The sequence below is a fragment of the Ailuropoda melanoleuca genome, chromosome 1 (assembly GCF_002007445.2).
Source record: "Ailuropoda melanoleuca isolate Jingjing chromosome 1, ASM200744v2, whole genome shotgun sequence".
Classification (NCBI taxonomy): domain Eukaryota; kingdom Metazoa; phylum Chordata; class Mammalia; order Carnivora; family Ursidae; genus Ailuropoda; species Ailuropoda melanoleuca.
The window spans coordinates 66,770,785-66,793,415 of NC_048218.1; the positions used below are offsets into that span (position 1 = coordinate 66,770,785).

General features: G+C 47.2%; 1 protein-coding gene across 2 annotated transcripts in view; it reads right to left on the reverse strand.

Moving 5' to 3' along the window:
* Positions 1–22,631, reverse strand: part of HEG1 (heart development protein with EGF like domains 1) — a 77,489-nt gene that overhangs the window by 37,844 nt on the left and 17,014 nt on the right. For both annotated transcript variants that reach the window (XM_034659792.1, XM_019797003.2), the window contains exons 2-9: positions 19,764–20,051; positions 17,832–18,128; positions 11,457–11,810; positions 10,173–10,520; positions 6,315–6,584; positions 4,352–5,686; positions 2,108–2,224; positions 1,367–1,486 (exon numbers count right to left, since the gene is read on the reverse strand). In XM_034659792.1, coding sequence (XP_034515683.1) covers positions 1,367–1,486; positions 2,108–2,224; positions 4,352–5,686; positions 6,315–6,584; positions 10,173–10,520; positions 11,457–11,810; positions 17,832–18,128; positions 19,764–20,051 — 3,129 coding nt within the window. The remainder of the gene's footprint in view (positions 1–1,366; positions 1,487–2,107; positions 2,225–4,351; positions 5,687–6,314; positions 6,585–10,172; positions 10,521–11,456; positions 11,811–17,831; positions 18,129–19,763; positions 20,052–22,631) is intronic.

Sequence of the window (22,631 nt, forward strand, 5' to 3'; positions counted from 1 at the left end):
ATCCCAGGACCCTGGGATCATGCCCTGAGCCAAAGGTAGACGCTTAACGACTGAGCCACCCAGGCGCCCCCCCCTTGTCCTTGATCTTTCTAAATAAGGTCAGATATGCCATCCTAGCCAATCAGGCTGTTTCAGAAGTGACCCCCTGCTTCTAACATTCTACCAAACTCATCCTTACCCAAACCCCTCAGGGAGAGAGCTCCCCTGCCTGTGAGGCCCCAGACTCCCCAGGCCACTGCGTTCTCCCTTAAGGATCATCAAGGACATCAGCCTCATTTACCTAACCATTTTGGTTTTGTCATCTGACACAACCTCCCTACAAAATCTGATGATTCCCCTCAGCCTGTGGGCGATAGGAAATCATGCAAATAACACTTTCCAAAGGTCACAGACATTTGTTCTCTCAAAAAAATATTTACTGAGCACTTTTTGTATGTTAACCATCACACTGTTCAACTGAAGATGATTCAAAGATGAGTCACTCCACCTGCCAGTTTTTGTATCCAGCTTGGATAACTCTATGTTCTGCACTTCTCATTTCTTCAACAAGTTATGTATTGAACTCAGCACTCTAAAGCAGGGTTAGACCCTGTGTGCAAGAAAGCTCTTAGGACGAACACATTATTATGTGTTGGGAGCTATGAGCTGGAACTTGGCCTCTCAGCAAACAGGTGCATAAGCTTGGCCATTTAGCACCTCGTCAGGACCTTAGTTTTCATCTGCGTTTGCTTTTTAACCTGTAAACTGGAGATTGTATGTAAAATCAACCAGCTTCAAGACTATCAAATTAGGGAATGAAATAGGACAAAATGTATGGTCCAATTACAGCAGCTTTGTAAAAATGTATCTGCCTATGGACAGGACTGTGAAGGTCATTTTTACAATTGAAAAGAATGTGTGGATGTGGCAGGATAATCAGGGTTTTATTCTCTCTTTTTTCTCTCTAAAAATTTTTTTTTTTAACTATGTACTTAGAAGATCCCTTTGATATATATTTTTTCCAAACTGCGGGGTAGAATGGTTAGGCAAATAGTGTTGTGCACAAATAATGGCATGTCCGTGCGGTCCTTAGGAAATTTGTATCATATTTTTAATAACATGGAAAAATGTTTAAGATATAAAGTTTGTACAAATACCACGTGGTTTCACCTATATAAAAATATAATGCACACTTAAAAAGATTGCAAATAAGGTGCTATTATCTCTGAGTGACTGAAAAATAGGCAGCAATTTCACTTCTTTCTATATTCCTTAGGTTTATACCTTGGACAAATACCCATTTTGTTTAGGGAGGAAAACAATAAACGTTATTTTAAAAAATATATTGTGGTGCAGAATATATTCCAGGATAGATTCATTCTCTTACCCAAATTGCATATTCCTTTTTCCAGCTGGTAGCCAACCGGGCATTTGCAAGTGAAGGATCCCTGAGTGTTGTTGCACGTGGCCAGGGGTGGGCAGGGGTTCAAGAGGCACTCATTCACATCTGCAGGGGAGAGGAGAGAAAAGAGGGCCATACTGTTAAATCATTATCCAGTCTGGTAAGCACTTACTAAGAGCCAAATGGCACTAAGGGCAGTGGGGCCCCAGAGATAAGGAGGATGCTACCCTTGTCCTCGAGGGGCTGCCAGTGTGCTGAGGGCAGAGGCAGCCATGTGTACAACTAACTATAAATACGAATCAGGATTTGGAAGTACAGAAAGAGTGGAAGATTTCGACGGAAGAGAGAATTAAGGACTGTTTCAAATAACATCTGAACTAAGACTGGAAAGACTTTAACAAGCAGATGGGGGGTAGGGGGTAGCCTGAGGCACTCAGCGCAGAGAAGGCCAGAGGCAGGGAAGCACAGGGGTCTTTAGGGAGCTGTAGACCGTCCAGTGTGGTAGGGATGTAGGGAGCCAATAGAATGGAGCCAGATCAGGGAGTCTTGTCAATGTTATTGTCTGACCTTATTCTGCAGACAACACATTAGCATGCTAACTCTCCAATCAGCAGGGTATTAATTAGAAAAAATCTCACTCTCCTACGCTTTGAAGGGAAATAGTGTTATTGCCTATTTCAATGAGATATTGTGGCACAGACCCCTGGAGATGACTTTTCCTCTTACCCACACTGCAGTCGTCCCCTTGCCAGGAAGGTGAGCACACACATCGATACCCGTGGCCGGTGGGGTCCACAATGCATTTCCCGTCGTGAAGACAAGGGTTAGTGGCACAGCTGTTAACTAAAAACACATTCCAGGAATAAAGCAGTTAATCCCAGAGGAAATGTAAAAGTGGCTCTAGGTAAATATTTAATTTGCCCGGCTAATATTTGATTTTTGCTTATTTCTGTTGACTCGCCCCGAAAGGTCACACTACTAACATAGAACAGGTTCGTGGGAGGTGCAGGAGAGATGCGGGGGGGCGGGATCCCGGCACTAGCTTGCGAGCACACACACGTGTTACACACGTGTTAGACAACTGGACCCCTGAATGCAAGAACCGCTTCAAAGCCAAATGCTGCTGACATGCTTACAGGTAGCTCCGTTCAGGACTGATGATTATATTGTCTTTGACACTTAGAAAATTCTACCTGAATCCATGCCAATTGAAAGTACACGTCAGGGGGGAAGAGGTCCCTGATTAACCATCCTCCCTGCTCCACGATTCCCCCTTTCCAAAAAAAAAAAAAAAAAAAAAAATCTCAAAATATAACTGGGCCTCCACATATGGAGCATTCATTTGGAAAAACAACCGAAGTCATGCACTCCGGCGCCCTCTCTTTGCATAATGTGACGACGAGCCCTCTCTGATTCATCTAGGCCCTGAAGGTGCCCAGGCTTCAACGTCACCTTGGACTCCCGGCCCCCGGGGCAGAGACCACAACTCTGGGTTTTGGTATCTCGAACCAGCATTGTCGTGCTCCAGTTATATAATAACTGCCCACTGAAGACTTCTGACACGTGCTCAGGAGAGCCGAAACCCACGACACAACTGCATCATTTCCAAGCAGAATAATCGCTGGTAGAAGTTGAGAAAAAGGCGGCAGAAGTCAAGAGTTGTAACGCCAAAAAAATAACCCCCTAAAACAAACAAGCTAACCCTAAAGATGGTGTCCCTATTCGCCAAGGCTACCTTAAATATCCCTAAAACCACCTCTAGGAACACAGCACCTCCACAACCACACACTGCCCTGTGGATACTGTCAGAAAAACCATATTAACAGCCAGGAATGATGCTACTAATTCTCCCTACAGTTATCGGTGTAATGACCGTAATCGGCTTTAAGGGGGATTTGTGAATTATGTTCCATCTGGTACTGGAATGTATTTGGCTGGAAATGAAGCTCCTCTTGGAGTCCTGAAGCAGGGCTCCCAGCCTCCCTGGAGAAGAATCCACTTTTCATCTCCCAGAGGTGCTCGGGTCACTGGCACAAAGAAGGCACCAATGTGCCAGGCGTGGGCGGGCTGACGGCAGGGGTGGCGACGGCCCTCCCGCCCTCCAGCTGGCCGTGGCTGACTGGCTGGAACGCGGACACTAACTGAGCTCCCTGCTCTAGTCGCTACAAAGCATTCTCCTCTTTCCTCCTTCCTTAAGGTGTCGGTCTCCATTTCACCCCTGCACCAACAGCAGTGTTCCTTTCCTGCGTCTGGACAAACCAAAGGTACGATTCTGAACATGACATCAGAAGACGTATCACTCTAATTCCTTCTACCTTTCCTTAAATTATGAAGAGTCATGTGAATGGCTTTACTTTCCCTGTACCAGCCACTTGAACACGAATATAAAGATAGGCTCAAGGGCAGTGTAAAGGAGCTCGGGTCACCCTGTCACTACGGGAAAAGGTTAGTTCACTGTCCTCTTATGGAACATGTCCCTTTACCTGCATTTGTCAACTAGCAACACACTCTCAGGAAGACCAAGGAGCCTGGGCTTCCCTCGGATCCAGAGAAGCCTTCCCAGTGACTGAGAAGCTCAGGGCTCTGACCTGGGAGCAGGGCATCCTCACTCCGTGTCTCAGAAAGGCCACCTGAAGCTTCTCGACTGCAGTGTTTCCACCGCCCAATCCCACATCACTGCCCTGCTCTGGCCTTGGAAGACTCTGAGGCACCTTGAAAGGCTCTTGCAGTTTGGGGCATTACAAGCTACAGTGGCCCTACCTACGGATCTCACATGCAGCCAATGGCATCCTCCCCTCTTCCTTTAGGAAGAGTTCTGTAACTCAGAGGTGAGAACATGAGGTCCACATGACATAATCTGATGAGGTGACAGCACAGACACTGACCTACTGCACACAGCAGCCCTTGCCACATGTTCCCACCAATCCCGAGCCTGTCAGCCCACAGTGTGCTTGTGTGACTGCCCTTTACCTGAGGCTGGAGATGACAATGCTTTTGGTGACGGTGTGCTGCTCTGAGCAACGAAGGTCGTAGACGTAGGAGTCAGTGCTTCAGCCGGGGAGACGCCTGTGGTTGGGGGAGGAGATGTTCTGAGGAAATGTGAAGCTGGGCTGTACTCTTCCGTCACACCAGGCCCTGGGGTCAATCCTTTCACTGATGTGTGTACACCGGTCGTGGGGGTCAATTGGCTGGTAGCACCTCCATGGCCTTGGCTCCTTTCTGTGGTGACAGCACTTTGTGTGGAGATCCGTGGTGCTGGGATTTCAGGGCTGGTTGGTAAGAGCTGTTTCTCAGCCGTAGTCTGTACTGTTGTGGGGTCAGCCATCGGAGCTGCTGTGGTTGATGCAGGGTTAAAGGGATGAGAGGTCTCGAGAACGGTGGTTGTCAAAGCTGGAGACGTCTGGGGTATGCTGGTGCTCGTGGCTGGAAGGGTTTGCTGAGTGGAGGACACTGTTAAGGTCGAGAGCATAGGGATCCCTGACGTAGACCTCATTGTTACAGCCTCAGTGGCCTCTGTGGGCAGAGACTCCAGGCTCGGTGGCTTTGATTCTGTAATGACCTTCTCATGGTATGGGTTACTCTGGTTCTTAGGATCTGCTGTTTGACTACTGGGGAGCATTGCCACAGATAATGTGGTTGTCTCCATCTGAACCGAAGTCACAGGAGTGTCTCCTGCCCTGGGCAGGACCAGGGTAGAAGGTGAAGGTGGTAGGGTTGTTTGGGAGGCAGACGGCGAGGCAGGGGTAGATGCTGTCAGGGATACGGGTAAGGGTGGTGGTGAGGAAGACATAGGCGTGGGCTCATCGGGCATGGACTGCAATGGAAGAGTAGAGGCCCTGGTTGATGGCAAGATTGATGAGAACAACTGGTGGGACTGGGACACTGAGGGCAGGGGCAAAGGGGGACCTGAAGAAGGAGAAGAGTCACCAATCGATGCAGCATCAGTGTCCAGGGAAACCAAAGTGTTGGGCACGTTAATGGTGGGTGTGTAGGAGGGAACGTTGGCTGTGCGCAGAGCCAGAGACTCAGTGGAAGGCTGGGCATACTCCCTTTCATAGGAGGACACATTACTTCTCTCAGTCTGAGCCTGAGAAGAGGCATAGTCTGACTGTGAAGAGTTGGACATCTTAGTAGGAGAGGTAGAACTCCCCCTTAAGTCCGGGGATGAACTGTTGTCTATAATGGAAAGCAATGCCCGTTCTCCTTTGGTGAAAGTGGATGAGACGTAGGTGTGGTCTGTGTAGTCACTGGAAGTCCTCTGTTCCACATCCGTGCCACTCACTTGATTGTAGCTAGTTCCGGTGACTGCAAATGGAAAAACTGAAGTTAGGTCAATTCAACAAACAAGAAATCTCCCAAACACATAAGCTACGCTTTCTCTGGAGAGGCGGTTTTCGATGGCGAGCGCTCTGGATGAGCGGTGTGGGCAGGCAGGAACGGGCAGAGTCTGTGCGGAGGACATTCGCCCTCCTGGGGGGAGTGTGGGTGGCAGCAATGGAAATGGTAATAAGAGAGAAGTGGGGCCAGTGGCTGAAGAATAGGGAATAGGTCCAAATTCCTTCCACATGCCTTTTTTGATAAAAGCAAATTGGTATCTGAAAAGCTCTTAAGACCCCAATAGAACAATTGTTATGTCTAAATGGAAAAAGGAAAACCCTCCCAATTTTCCATTCTGTATAATGATAATGAGATATTTCTTTCCCAGGAGATTGACTTTGGCCACAACTGGCTGGTCTCCTTTATTCCAAGCATCCTGGCAGACAACATCATACATGGCTGAGGCAAGTCGGGGGAAGTGGGAGAACCCAGAAAGTTCTCTTCCGACAGAGCTTATAAGGCACTTTCTGGGTTGACAGCAGACGTAATCATCCTAGGACTGTGAGTACGCCGACAGGTGAGCTGAAGGAATGTGGGCAGAGATCCCGCTCCTCACCTCCCAGGGCTGGCGAGGCCGCCAGTGAACCCGAGGCCAAGTGGGCGTCACCAGTCACGGTCACATTCCCGTGTTGGGTGGCGCTCTCGGTTTCTCTGGGCACTAGCCCAGAGTGCCCCACGTCCCCAGACGTTGTGCTTGCGTTGGTGAGAGACCGCAGCGTGCGCTCTCCATTCCCGGTGAAAGTAGCTGAGGTGTGCGGGTGGTGAGCCTGGGAAGTCCTGTCCTCCACGTCAGAACTGCCTCCGGGCTCCGGGCCGTCTTCAGTGGCTGCAAGGAGATTGAAGGGGGACGGCCGGTCGGTACAGGGCTGGCCGGTCGTGCAGGAGTCCCAGGAATGAGCCTCACTGCCTGCATGAAGGTAGCCAAAGTGCTCCCCTGTGTTTTCCCGGGTCTTTAGCGGAAATTCGCACGTGGGAAACCCCCACGTGATGCTTCCTGCAAACACGTATCATGACCGAAAGCTTAAGAGGCCCTGCAAACCAGCACATCCGTTCAGGTGACCTGGATTTATGGGAAGTCTGCCACTTCAGTGAACAGGATCAATACCGTGTTTCTGTTCGGTGATACATAATATAAATAGAGTTTACGTCAGGGAAGTTGGTGGTGGTGGCTAGGGAGGCGAATGCTCAGCAAAAGACTAACCACCCCACTGGGGCTTTAGACTTTCTGAGGGGGCCCAGGAGGGAGACCCTCCCATTACTTGTAAGGCTTTTTCCTCCCGGTCAGGCCAGTAATACCTGCAAAGACACGGGGCTTATCATTCTTTTAGAGTGTCAGTTTTTCCCTTAACGCACTGGTGAGAGAGGCACAGTGGTTGGAGGTTAAAGATGCTTATTTTCTGTTCTCTGTTATTTTTTTTTTTTATTTGTAAAAAAAAGATTTATTTATTTATTTATTTGAGAGAGAGAGTGCACACACAAGTGCACATGTACAAGCAGGTGGGGGCAGGGAGAGGCAGAGAGGAGGGAAAGGGAGAGAGACAATCTCTAGCAGACTTCCCGCTAAGCCTGGAGCCCTACGAGGGGCTCAATCTCATGACCCCAAGATCACGACCTGAGCCAAAACCAAGAGTTGGATGCTTAACCAGCTGAGCCACCCAGGTACCCCAATTTTTGTTTTATTAATGAATTTGTTTATTTTCTTGGTGGGAACGGACACGTGATGCATGAATAAATATCCTTTTCCTCCTTTCTTGGGTGTATGTTTTATGCTATAAGCTCAAAGACTCTTAGATTACCAAATAAACTCTTTCAGAAATTATGGAAATGAAGTCCAACTCTTCCTGGCCTAAATACTTCATAATCTGGTTCTATGAGAAAACAAGTTCTTTCCCTGATTTTTATTCATATTGCCAGACCAGACTAGTTCTTTTTTTTTTTTTTTTGGTTTATTTATTTAAGTAATCTCTACACCCACATGGGGCTCGAACTCATGACCCCAAGATCAAGAGTTTCATGCTCTACTGACTGAGCCAGCCAGACACCCCCAGACTAGCTCTTGATACCCCATAGAGGTAAAGCTGCATGTTAGGTAAGCTCACTTCATGATAGGTTTGCATTAAGTGACAGGAATGAGTGTGGGGACGGGGATACACAGTGACCTGGAGTAGCACTGAGACAGCCGGGAAGGAGGGAGAGATGTGACCTGACCAGGCTGAAGGGCTTTAAGAGACCCATGGGAAGTCCACCAGGAGCGGCTTGAGAGCTGAGTATACCAGAGCACAAATTCCCTGGGCAGAGGCGACAAGGCCAGGGCTGCGGAGATTATAAGACTCTTAAATGGAATTCAGGCAAACAACCCCATCAAGCTTATAGAGTTCAGAAAGTTGAGAGTCGTGGCCTGAAACAGAGGGGCTGCATCCAAGCCCAGAAAAAGGAACAGACCCAGAACTCTGAAAGGCTGGATGGCAGAACGAGTCCACTTTGAGTGATTCAGAGCCAACGAGATAAATCACTAGGTTAACCGACAGTGAGTTGGTTTTGGGAATGAGGCTATTTCTCATCTGGCTCTTTCTAACTGAACCCTAAGACCCACTCACACTGAGATCGCGTTTCGCACACAAACCAGCGGAGCACGCACTGCAGAGTGAAGGGTGCTCGCACACGGGAAAGGGCGTGCCACCTCAGCTCCTGGTTTGAGAAGGAGAAGCCTCTGAGCCCCACATCGTGGGGTGGAAAACGAATCCTTTTGTCTAGGAGACAGATCATGCACTTTCCATGCACACATGAAAAAGCACAAATATTCCCCACCCATACACGTGCTACTCTTTCATGATAAGCATATGCTTTTCCACATCACATCAGTAGTAATAAACGCTAATTTTCCTCATCATTTAGGATGTTCATATGGGGGAAATGGAGCTGCTATCACCAGTGGTGGAGAGGTTAAAGATTTAAACCCATTGTAAGCTTAAAAGGCAAATTATTGCATTTTTGCTTTAGTCAGCACACACTTTACATTGACAAGGTGGCTGAGAATTGTTGATAAAATTAACCAAAAACATTATTAAAAAGGACCATCAAAGAAGAAGTGTTCTCAAATTGATAAATTGGACTTCATCAAAATTAAAAACCTCTATGCTGCAAAAAAATGATATTGTCAGAAAAGTGAAAAGAAAACCCACAGAATGGGAGAAAATGTCTGCAAATGGTCTGAGAGAGGACTAGGGTCCAGACTACAGGAAGAAACTCCCAACCGATTTTAAAATGGTCAAAAGATCCGAACAGGCTTTTCCCAAAGTGAAAAGATGCTCAACATCATTAGCTAGAAAATGCAAATCAAAACCACTTGGGACGCCACTTCATGTCCACGAGGCTGGCCATCATCACAACAGACATCCACAGTGAGTGCTGGGGAGGCCCCGAGGAACGGGAATGCTCACGCGTTGTGGTGGCACTACGAGATGGCCAGCCGCTTTGGAAAGCAGTCTGACGATTCCTCAAAGGTTAAAAACAGAGCTACCCTATAACCCAGCAATTCCAAGAAAATGTAAAACACGTCCACAAGAAAACGCGTACAGGAACGCTCACAGTAGTATAACAGACAAAAGGTGCGAAAGCCCCACACGTGCAATAACTGATGAAAGCATGAACTGGATGTGATGCGTGCACACGAGGGGATGTCACCAGCCACACAGAGGGATGGAGCCCCAACACAGCCTACAACAGGGAGGAACCGTGAAAACGGTATGCAGAGCAAAAAACACAAAAGGCCGTGGATTGTAGGATTTCATAGGCAAAGCCGCAGAGACAGAAAGTAAGTTAGTGGTTGTCAGAGGCTGGGAGGATGAGAGTCGGGGAGCGAGTGCTGATGAGCACCGGCTTTCTTTCTGGGGTGCTGGAAGCGTTCTGGAATCAGACCGCGGTGCTGGCTACACGACTCTGTAAATATACTAAAGACACTGAATTGTACACTTTGAATGGACAAATTGCATAGAATGTGAATTACAGCTCCACAAAGCTGTTTAAACCAGGGGGAGGAAGAGTTGCTCTTATGGAATGTCTGGACCGGGGTGAACAACCGCCCCTGAGAAGGTAGTATTTTCACCTTCCAGAAACTGTGTGGTTGAGGCAGGTATGGAGGCATGGGGTGGGCTGCAGGGGACGGAAGGACATGGATGGACAGAGAAGTCCCTGAGCTGTGTGTGGAAGGGGCTGGTGGCAAGAGCAGCTCCTGGGAGATGTACCAGAAAAAAAGTGGGGCTATACAGATGGAGGAACGGCCTGGGGATGACGAGAGCAGAGGGGCCTCCGGAGGGGCTCCGTTACCGCCCGGCCTTACTGTGCCACAGAACAGCCCAGGCCTCGCAGGCCCTTCCGCGCTCTACAGGTGCAGTCCTGCGAAGGGGGGACTCACTCGAGCGTTCGCCACGTGGTGCTGAGGAATCCAGGCTCTCTGAGGAGGATGAGGACAACGATTCGGTGGCCGGTTCAGCGTAGCTCCTATCGCCCAGTGCTCTGTCACTTCCTCTAGACTGGGGGGCAGAGGCTGAGAAGTGGGTCAACACTGAAGCGTTCACAACTTCAGGATAGGAAGCAGAGCTTCCTGTCACATCTGCGAGTGTCTTGCTGTTGGTCAAGAATCCGCGTGCTGTGCTGTCTCCACTTCTGCCCGACGGGACGGACCTGGACACAGCCTCGGTCTGAGACACGGGGCTTCCGTTCTCTGCCTCCGAGCTGCTGGCAAGCCGGTCTCCTCCCAAGGCTGTAAGGGGTCAGGGAAACAAAGGCCATGGCATGGATGTGGAAGAGATTCCCCAACAACCAAGACGTGAGTCCTCTCTAAGCAAAGATTCCCTTCGTGAGGACCTTGTAGAGTATTTATTATATGTGTAACCTGACGGGCGTTTTCATAGTCTAAATAATTATTTCAAAACTCTTCAGTGTCAATAAGATAGCAATACTAAAAATAAGCATTGGCAAAGAAGGGAGCTTTTAAAGAGAATGTGCAAAGTAGCAGACTAACTTATAGGCTTGGGGGTTTTATTCTCTCTCCCCAAAAGTGGTCAAGGGACGGAGTGTGTTATGTCCCACACACACGATGTGCCTACATATAGTGCTTGGTCAGAAGCATTCTTCTCAAGCACTTCCATTATTAATAAAGGTAATTCGAATTTTCAGGTATAGCAAACAAAAAATAAACTATAGGGAGTATACTGAAAACGATGCATTTGGAGGAATACATTTATATGTGCACATTATTTTGGAAGAATGAGCTATACGTAAACTAACTCCAGCTAGTCTGAAAGAGCAGGCCAGCTCTCCCTGAGGACAATCCCGCAGGTGGTTAAGAGGCCATCCACGGTGCCAGCTCCGAGGCCGAGCTCTCAACTCTGCTGCGAACAAGTGACACGAACGCACCCTCACTTCTTCAACCCTCTGAGCCTTAGTTTCCTTGTCTGTAAAGAAGTAGGGGGCATGGTGCCTGTCTGACGAACTTCACAATGTTTTCATGAGGATGTAAATCAAAATGTGATAAGGAGGTACACCAGGTAAAGGAGATGGCGCTAGCTAAGGAAACACCTTTTATTTATTTATTTATTTATTTTTTGAGATGGCAAACGGTCTTGGAGTCATCTTTCAAGACAATCCAACAATTTTTAAATGTCCATAACAGACCAAGTAAAGATTAAATACTTACTTGGGGAATCATTTTGCCAGAATCCCACGGAGACCCCGGAAGATGCGAGGCCAAATCCATTTCCTGTGGACGGCTCGATGAATTCCGCACCCCCTGGGTTCCTGATTACTTCACTGTTTCTTCGCAACTCTGCCTCAAAGGGTGAAGAATGGGCTGATACTGAAGTCCTGGCAATTTCAGAGTCCCTGCGGAAACTCTCCATCTCATTTAGAGGCCGCAGACTGACGGTTAAAGACTGCAGTGTCCCTGGGACACCAATGGGGAGCGTCGTGGCAACACGCACATTCTCTGTCTGACTCGCCAAGGCACTTGGGAGAATAGTGGGGTTGTTTAGCTCCTCTGTGCTTCCAGAAGCTAAAATGGAAGAAAATATGCTTAAAGAATGCTCGGGGGTTTAAGAAAATCAGGGGCGCCTGGGTGGCACAGCGGATAGGCGTCTGCCTTCGGCTCAGGGCGTGATCCCGGCGTTGTGGGATCGGGCCCCACATCAGGCTCCTCTGCTGTGAGCCTGCTTCTTCCTCTCCCACTCCCGCTGCTTGTGTTCCCTCTCCCACTGGCTGTCTCTATCTCTGCCGAATGGATAAATAAAATCTTTAAAAAAAAAAAAAAAAGAAAAAAAAAGAAAATCAGGGCTGTATCTAGATACAAATAATGCTTATTACATTTTGGGGGGATAAATCTAGATAACGTGGACCTAAATACAGATAAACACATCACTCTCTCTTTACGGGTAAAGAAGTGGTGAGGTCCCTCACCAAGCACGGTGGAAAGCTTTGGCTCTAGCTGAAGGGAAGATGGGAGAAAGCCTCTAGACATTCTTTGCCTTGGTTTTTATAGAGGAAGGAAAAAACTTCTACTCTGGAATTCCAGCTTAGAGATTATACAGGGGTAGGCCACTGTGATAAGGTACAGGTTTTTGTTTTGTTTTATTTTAGCAATGTAACCCTTTTGTTCAAATGCTATTGTAGATTAAAACCCATATATATAAATGAATAAAAGTAAAGCGGTTCCAGGAGCCCAGCCGCCGGGTCACCCCTGGGGAGGTCAGGGCTCTGCAGACCACAATGGAAATAATACTACTAGCCTAGAACAATAATTCCCGGCCTTGTCCCCATCAAAGGTTCTTTATTATTTCCCACCTCATGGCCACGTAAATGTGATGTTTTGAAAGACTATTAACTGAACTGCATTTAAGAAGTAACAGAGCTTCTAGTCAGCAGGAGATACTCAATGTTACCCCACTGATTTGATTTAATTCCATCCAAAAGCGAGCAGGCTCCATTACTATAGTCAGTGTCATTAGGCTTTGGAGACCAGCTCCCAAGCTTACGTACTACCCCAGTGGACCCCTGGGAGATCAAGGACTCCAGGCTGGGAACACTTTTTCTGATGAAAGGGATGGCAGACACTGGATTAATTGTCAAGAACCTCAAAAATTGAATTATAGGCCATTTTGGTCAAAATATGCAATCTTTTCCCCAGAAGTAAGGTGGCTTGCTGATGGCTCCCTTCCACAAAGAACTTTCCACAGGACTCCCTGAGAACTGGCCTCTGGAAGGGCACACTGACGTCCTCATTCCAAACAGGAATAAACCACAGGAAAGCATGGTGAGTGGGAAGAAACATGGCTGGCGAGATCCAAAGGCAAGAAAAAACATTTTTCTTTTTAAGCCAAAAATAATAAAAAGTACTCTATACCTTCATAATGAAAGGTTTCAAGCTGTTATTTATGACCCAGAAAGGGAAGAATTAAGTTCTCATAATAAATGGTCCCTTAAAGGGACACCTGGGAGTCTCAGTCAGTTGACTGTCTGACTCTTGGTTTGGGTTTGGGTCTTGATCTCAGGGTGGTGAGACTGAGCCCCACATCAGGCTCCGTGCTCAGTGCAGAGTCTGCTTGAGATTCTTTCCCCCTCCCTCTCCCTCTTCCTCTGCTCCTCCCCCTGCTTGCACTCTCTCTAAAATGGGTAAGTACAATCTTAAAAAAAAAAAAAAAGTCCTTTGAAGACCAGTCCTATGTGCAGTTGTGACCAAAAGCACAAATAAATATTAAATGTAATTAGAGAGCGAGCGAGCACAGGAAACACAAAGGTTCCTCCTCTTGTCCAAACCATGGAACCAGCTATACCTAGAACACAGCCCATAGCTCTGCTCACTGGGCCTTCAGGAAAGCAGAAGGAAGATGCAAGCAATCTGTACAGCTAGTCATTGAAACACAAAAAAATCGACTGGACCCCAAAAATAGAGTCCTAGCCTACTTAAACACACCCTTACTCAAAAACAAAACCAAACAAGCATAAATGCATTAGTATAAAAAAAGGAACACATAATATAGATATGCCCCAAATCCTCACTCACCCCTTGGCTCTCAGCCTACTGTCATTAGAGCCATCGTCTGAATCTGCCAACTTCCAACCTCATCAGTTGCTGGGTGCTCTTTCAAAGCACTTTTGTTCCTAGCCAACTGATGATTTCATCAACTCACTGTACAGTGGCCGTTACACTGGACTCAGCCTGAACACATGTATAGCAGATCAATGGCCACAGAAATACAATTACAGAAGTCACCAACGCTGAAAGCCACAAAAGGACAATGGCTATGGTGTCCCTGACCAAGGATCCGTGGAACACTGCTTCATCATCCCACCGTCACTATTAAAAGCTGCCATTTACTGACCAAGTACGATGTGCCAGTATCTTATATACACCCTTATACGTTTTGCTAAGTAAGTCCTTGATATACATAATCTCACTGAACCCTCACAGTAAAGCTACGAAGCAGTGAATACTTTGATACACGTGGTGCCTCTTAACAAAAAGAGAGAATGGTTGGTCAAACTCATCTATAGTCACCACTTGCACTATTCTCCCTGCTGAATACATCTAGGGGAAAATTTACCATGTTTCTAATCAGCAGGCCAACAATATTGGTTATTTAATAACTGCCATCCCTTGCTCATTTCTACCCTTGAAGCACCTATTCAAAAATGGGGAGACCATCCATTTGGGGAGCAGAAACAAGCCAGGTTCCCTAATCTTTATAACAGGAGGTAGAAAGAACGCCCACCCATCTGGTAAAAGTATATGGGTTACTCTCCAATCGCAACACAAAACGCTGGGACCTCAGGCATGCAGCAAATATTCAACCTTGGCTTGACTGCTGTCCAGAACCTGCCAGAAATCTAGCAGAAGCAGCTGATAGTTGAGGAAGGTAGCTAGATCTACAATCTCCTGAGTTATGTATGCTCTCTTCCTTTGCAAAGTGAAATCACCACAAAGCAATTTACCTGGACCACATTGGCTCAGCTACCCACAGAAATACTTTCATGAGTTGAGATCCATTATTACACCCTGAGCTCCTACAGAGAATCTATATAAAATACCGCTTTTTAAAGAACATTAGCACAATTTCCTCAAAATAGCAATTGGTGGCATTTTCTATTTCGATTCTCAACATTCCTTACATAAACAGTCGTCTTAGAGTTCACGGCCCCCAATACACTCATGCCTATGGATGAAATTGTCTGCTTACTTTATCTGACAATGGTCTTGCGCCCCACCCAGTTTCCCTTTGTGCCCTGGTTTCCAGGAAGCTCAGGACTAAATTTAGTGCTCAATTGTAGCCATTCTCACCCAATTCAACATATACATATCTCTTTCCGCCTTCAAAAGAGAACTTTTTCTTGTTAGTTGCTTTACTGACTTATTTCCCCCCAATGATCAAATAGTACATGGTCCTTACAGAACATATGGAAAGTACAGAAAGCTATAAAGCAACAGAAAAATCATTTCAAATGGCTTCTGGTCTCTTTTTAAAAATCTGATTTAGTGGTCTGGGCCTATACCTGCTTTAAGGCATACATTCCGGGGCTATAATTTATTTGTGGGAGCAGGGAACCCCTGGCTAGCCAGGCCTCAGATGAGGTTATGCTGCACACCTGTTTCTCTGTAGCAGAGCAAGGAGGGACAGGAGCACAGAACACCAGGGCTGGATGTGTTTGGAATAACAGAGGCTGGAGCTAGAAAGGGTCTTTAGGATCAGCTGGGCTAATTTCATGTTTCTCATAGGGAGCCCCATCCTCCCCGGGCCAGGCTCTTAGGGGCCGTGCGAAAGCTCACTTTGAGGGGAGCACAGCTCATCTGACTGGTCTAAGTGCCAGGACTTTCGCTGGGTCGCATTTATTGGTGGACGGAGGCGCCAAGTGGCCAAGTGTCAACAGGCAACCCCCCCCACGCTCCCCCTTCGCTTCCCTTCTACAGAGTGCCAGCGGGGCGAGGTGCCTCCAGGTCTGCCTCTGGCAAGTCCTGCCGGCTCTCTCAGCGCTCAGCCTGCAATACCCCCTGTCCTGCGGTCAGGCTCAGGCAGTGATAGGAAGCTCTCAGGGTCTAGGCTTAAGGGCGGGTAGGAGGTATGCCAGAGCTCAGGTGAGCAGGTGAGCAGTTACAAATACAGCTTTAAAAGTGAAAGCAGAACTGTGTTTCCCACGTGGCTTCAGGTGTCTGCAGGGAAGGGGGAGGCTGGCCCCAGATGGGTCATTTAACATGCCCTCATTTAACAGCACCTAGAGTCCTCGCATCTAGTTTTTGGAAGCAGGTAACTCCTGGCTCACCAAGCCTTAGATAAGGAAGGCGGGCCTCAACCTAGCACAGAATACCCAGGTCAGTAAAAAGGAAGAGAAATGCTCAGTGAAAGACTCAAGGAGTAGGAAAGATATGGCAGAACTCTTCAAAAACTAAAAGTATAAGGGTATTTTTTTTTTTTAAGACTTTGTTTTTAAGTAGCCTCTACACCCAACATGGGGCTCGAACTTACGACCCTGAGATCAAGAGTCGCATGCTCCACTGACTGTGTGAGTCAGGCACCCCTAAAAGTATAAGGTTCTAAAAGAATGAATGCTCAAGGAGCTTGAGGGCCAACTAATTTTTTTAATGTTGAAAAATCTAGGTGACAACACAGTCAAGTCCAGTGAAGTTGGAAACATCGGCTGACTTTCAAAATATAAACCACAGTAGTGGGCTCAATTTAAATTCTAAATATTATATGACCTTGACCAGAATCAAAGTGTAGCTTCCTAGAAAATGCTTCCTTTCTACCATTTAGTAAAGTTGGTTGTAAATCACTGAACCACAGACCTTTGAAGCTAGAAATAGGCTCATAGCTTTTATCCAATCTAACCTATGTTTAAGAATAATCTTGAAAGGAATCTCTTAAAAACATGAATCATAAATTATATACATACCCAGTTAGCAGAAACTGTATACAGAGTACATAAAGGAGGAATTGGCTGCTTTAAATGGGCGTTCCAGAAAGGACGCCCAGGTTCCATTTTTGCTTTGGTGACATAAACCCAAACCCCTAGTCTTTCAAAGTATCTCTAAATCCCGACCTATGAAAACTTGGAAATGGCAATTCTGGAAGCAACCTAACCTCTATTTCCAAGAATATTTCCAGCCCTTTCTGTCCTGCTTCCTCAGGCATGTGGATGAAAACACACACAGCATGCACAGACTCTGAATAAAACCTCAGAGAAGAGAAAAGTTGGACAGAGTTTCTAGCATTTTCTTAGGCCCATGGCTAGAGGAGCCCAGTGATACTGGGGCGCATGTTAATCCCCATTACCTACCAACTGTACCTTGTTCTGGGATGGCAAGGACCCTAAGAGAAGTGATAGACACAGCCTGTGTCCTCGAGAGGACCACAGTCCCTCTGGGTAGATAGGTTCTGGATACCCTAGTGTGAAGGGGCGGTCAGCACGGAGGCTCAGAGGGCTCAGAACGCGCCTGCTGGAACAGGTGTCTGTGTGGAGCCTGAGCTGATGACTAGATGCCCAAGAGGCAGAGAGGCGAGTTCTCCGCTGCTGCAGCCTTGCCAACACCGGCACTGTGTTTTTTTAAATGATACCTAGATAAACGATACCTAGATAAAAGATATCTACATTATCTTTGCCATTGCAAGAAACAATTTTGCAATGACGAAGAAACACAAACCTAACTCTTAATCAAATGACGCAATGCTCACCATTTCACTCACCCCAGAGTGTGGCCTCTTGTGCAAGGAGACACACCAACAACACTTAGTGTACGTGGGGGGACGGGGGACAAGCAGGGGATGGTGGACACAAAGGGCCTAGAGCAGCCACCAGACCAACTCTTAACGTTCCTCCTTACGCAGCTAAAGAAAACATATTTTAAAGATGGACGTCAGGACGGAGATACATTGTACAGATGGTACTTCTGCCCCCAAATACTTGGCATTTGTCCTTAACGTCTTTTCCCCGCCACCCCCGTGACAGGGATGTTACTAGTGAGCTGTCTGCTTCTACTGCTTCTATTCTGGATGACTTCCACGTGGCAGGCTGGGATAAGAGCACTCACCAGAGGAGGACTCCGAGGGAGGGGAGTAAGCCAGGGTCCTGGAGAAAGGCAGCCAGGAGAGCGCCAGTCCGGAGGCGTTTCTCTTCCCGGAGAGTGTGATCTCTTCTCCCATCTCCAGAGCAGGAAGAGGAGACTGGCCTAAAACCCAAGTGGCAGCCACTTGGCTATGCACGGTGGCTTCTTCTGGGAGCTCCTTCTCTCCTGCCGGGGAACCCGGGGATGTTGCGCTCTCCGTGTGAGAAAGGGCAGTTCTTCCTTCGGACCCTGAGCTGGATGGCAAGTGAAGCGTTCCCAAAGCTGCAAGCAGACGGCAACAATTACAATTCCACCAGCAGACTTCCAAATGTCTGAGTCATGGGTAGCGGGCTGGCCTCTGACCTCTCGGAGAAGAAATGAGTAGCAATTATTCATTCTATGAAAAATTCACTCCTGAATGAGAGACCGCAAACCAAGACAAAGCCTGTGTTCGGATCTTACCCACAAAGACAGCATTTTTAGTGGTTAAATTATTATAAAAGGGGCACAATGAAGCTAAGAATCGGACAATATGGAATCAAAGATCCGATTCTGATCACCATGACTCGTGACTCACATTCCACAAAGCTGGTCTCAGAATTGACTTGAAGTCAACATAAACAAAATTTCCAAAATCTGCATGACCAACACACCCAGGCGGCATCCTGTGCAGTTCTAAGCTCTATGTCCATCACTAATGAGTGGAACATAAAATACTGTCGCTCGTACTCTTAATAGAAATGAGTCCCCAGCCCGACTTCCTGGAACTAGCTCGTGAAACCATCGGGTCATCTTTGATGGCTTCATCCTCTACTTTGAGACTGTTGCCAGGTCGTATCAATTTTCCTTTGTGAGGAGTCTTTACCGATCCCTTCCTCTCTGCCCCAAGGCCACCAGGCCATGGATCTTAGTACCTGGCATCTGCCTGGGTGGTCCCCCTGACTCCAGGTTCACTCTGTCCCATCTCCCACCCCAGACATCTTCTACCTGCCTGCCAGCTGAATCCTCCCCAAATTCCCTTTGATCATGTCACTGCCCCTGTTCGAAAACCTTTGGTGCCGCTTCCCACCACACCAAATCTAAACTGCCAGGTTTTCTCAGTCCTCCATGACTGCCCCTAACCCCAACCACACAATTGTCCTCTCCTCCATGTGTCATCAACACCCTCCCCATGGGAAGCTGCTGGCCTTCCCACCCCACAAAGAGACCAAGTTTCTCCTCTTTCCTCACATGGTCTGCGCGTCCCGCTCCTCAGCTACCCCTCCCACCTTGCTCAGATGCACAGACCGCTCAAATCCCAACTCTAAAACCTATTAGCTGTTTGACCTAGACATAGCAGATTAATTAACTTCCCTACCTCCAGTTTCCAAATTCCTAAAATGAGGATAACGTGACCTCATTGGCTTGCTGTGAGAATGGAGGGAAGAGGTGTGATGGTATACAGCAGGTACCTAATTGGTGCAGGTTTTCTTTGTCTTCCCTTCCTCCGTCAAATCTTGTACATCCAGCCCCAGCCCCTTTTGAAACCTTCTGCAAAAAGTCCCAAGCCACGGAGCTGTGCAGATTGAAGCAGGAACCACCAGTGGAGCCACGTGCACACAAACGCAGCTGTGTGGCCCACAGGACCTGGTACCTCTGAGACTGTGGAACGTGGCACGGGCACCGGTGTCGCTCGGATTCAGTCTCGCCATGGAATGTCTATTCCACGGGACTGCTCAGGCCTCCGGCAAATCTGCACCCTCACCTGGTCTATGCTGCTAACTCAATCACAGTGTGCCATGGAAGGAGCCGAAGCCACAGGTCTGACCCACAGCCCAGGACTCTTGGATGGGCACCAGGGAAGAGGGAGAGGCAGAAACTTCATTTTCCAGGAGGGGACATACACGCACAAAACAGACATCACTGGCACACACTCACCTATGGTGATGCTCTGGGAAGTCAGAGCTGTTGCTGTGTCAGCCCCAAAGGGGGAAATGGTGAAATCCGTCTTCCCAGAAGAGTCATTTCTTTCTCTAGCATCTACTGCTTCAGTTTGTGGAGTGACGTTTTCTGGAGCATCTGAAGAAGTGTGGCTCTTTCTGGGGATCTGAGCCCTCACACCCTCCTCGGAGACCATGGTGGAAAAGTTCATTTGGTTCTGATCAAAGGTGACGTTTTCTATGTGGGGTTCAGTGTTACTTTCTGGCCAACTGCTCCTTTCAGCAACTGAAACAATAAGAAAATGGATCAGTGAGAACTTGCAGGCTTCTGAAAGAAAAGGAAACCTTCAGAAAAGCCACGAGCAGAAGTTATCAGTAAAGAAGTGGATTCAGGTCGAATAATTTCACCTTTCTCTTTTTCCCCACAGGAATTATTCTGACAATCCAGTGGGAGAAATTATGAAGTAACAATACCACGTAGGATTGAATTTTACAGGAAGGGGGATAAATGATGAAAACCGCTAAAAGAGACCAGTGCGGGGCTTGGGAGAGCCCCTGAGGCTCAGGTGTCTGGGCGGGCTCAGGAAGGGGCCTGGGGGATTCGGGTCAGGTGCAAGCTCAGGCAAGGAAGCACTTCTAAGCATCAAGGTTGTGCCCTGTGTTTTCTGTGCGGTAGGAGTTAGCTGGCAGCTCTCCATCCTGAAACCTACTCTTGCAGGCCAGGGGTGGGGGCTGGGACATGTGTAATTCTGGAAAACCTGTGAAGATCTGGCCATATTACCAAAGCCTTAGTCACGTAAAAAGGTTTGATGCAGTGATTTCGTTTTCTTTGAATTCATGCTAAGGAAATACTCAAGAATGTAGACAAAAATGTAGCTGCACTGATATTCACGATGTCATTGTTTATAATACCAAAAAAGGAAGGAAGGAAGGAACAAACAACACTGAAAATCCTACAGCAGGAGATCAATTAAACCAGCTGCAGTATATCTATATGAAAGGACACTATGAGGTATTAAAATAATGTTATAAGATAAAATAAAGAAAGATATTCTACAGGCGTTACTGAATTAAAACAACAAGTTTCAAAATACAATTAAGTGTGATCTCATTTTGTTTAAAAAAAAAAAAAGAACAGCAATCATGTATATGTGTGCGTGCCAAACACTGATACAAGCTCTCGACGTGCCCTCATTTGTTCAATCTTACACAACGTCGAGGTGGGTGCTCTCACTCTCCCCACTTTGCACGGGAGGCAGGGGAGGCACGGTGGGGGGATCATGCTCCTTGCCCAAGTCATCAGGCAGCCTGCTCCCAGCCCAGGTCCTTGAGCTCTCACAGTACCCAGTGGGCAGGACAAAGTGTGTTGAAGCAAATCCTCTGGGTCCCCCTCATCTCCAGTGCAGGGGTGCCGAGGAAAGGTCGTTTATTCGTATGGACTGTTATTTGACATTTATAAATTAGGGATGGATGCAGATTAGTCAGAAAATATACTGAAGTGATTATTTTCTCCCATATTCCAAGATGGTGGCAAAGAGGGCATGGGTTAAAAACGTCAGGATCCTGTCCAAGCTGTTGGGGAAACTGGGCACAGAGGTAATCATTGGTGGTGTCAAGTGTCATTTGTCAAGGCAGGCGGTTCAGAGTCAGAGCAGATAAGTGGGACACCCAAGTCCAACCCAAGGAGGCTGCCTTGCTACTCTGATGACGTCTGCACATGACCCAGAAACGACTTGGAAGCCAAAGCCCGCCACTGCTGGGGTGCCAGCTCCTGAAGATCATACCAAAAGAACATTCTAGGAGCCATTTCCCTGGACATCCAAACTAATATGGAAGTGAACATGAAATACAAGTGCTAATTGGAGGGCACGGAGTTTAATGAGTTTCTAGAGAAAGCAATGAGGACAAGGACCATTTAAAGTTATTGCTGATTACATAGCTCCTTTAAAAACCTATTTTTATTTTCCTCATTTGGGAATGATATTCCCCTTTCTGCCTAGGATCAGGAGCTCTGGGCACTGTTGAGAAACCTCTGAGGGAACGAATGAAGTCACCTCTATCTGTACGAGTCAGGCAAAAAACGGCCAACCATCTGACCAGTAGAGGCTACAGGCAGAACCAACGGTTTGGCTCAAAATATCACACACACCTATACACACACACTTTCCCAAAAGGAACAAGTTATCTTCTAGATCAGCACTGTCTAAGAGATGTATAAAGTAAGACACAAATGCAAGCTAACTATGTAACTTTATTTTTAAAAGTTACAGGTGAAATTAATTTCAGTAAATATTTTACGTACTCTAACATATTTAAAATAGTAGCATTTCAATACGTAATTGATACAAAAATAATTGAGATACTTTGCCTTCTTTTTCTGGCATTACACCCGTAAAATCCAGAGTATTATTGTAGCTGTACTTCAAGAGCACGATGGCCACATGTGGCTCGTGGCACAATACTGGACAATGCAGTTCTCGATCAGTGGTTCTCAGCATTTCCCCACTCTGGTCCCCTCCTACCAGAAATGTGGCTCACTTATTGGGGTTGGAGGGGTGGTGACTTTAAAGTCTTCCAGAAGAGATTCTGACAAACTTTCCTAAGGGAACCCTTTTCTCCCCAAATCCCTTGAGAGTTGCTGTTTTCATGCTTCCTATTCTGTTTCCTGTAAGTGATAATTAACAGAAACTTCCTGAAGGGGGAGGGAAGTTGCCCAGGCATCGGGGCTCCTCTGGGGCCCAGCTCCAGACAGGCAAGGCCCATATTCAGCTGGAAATGGGATATGGAGGGGTGTTTCCAGGGGTAGCCGCCAAGTCCGTAAAGTTCAACTTGAGACTCTGGGGTTACAGAGACCAGAGACCCACCC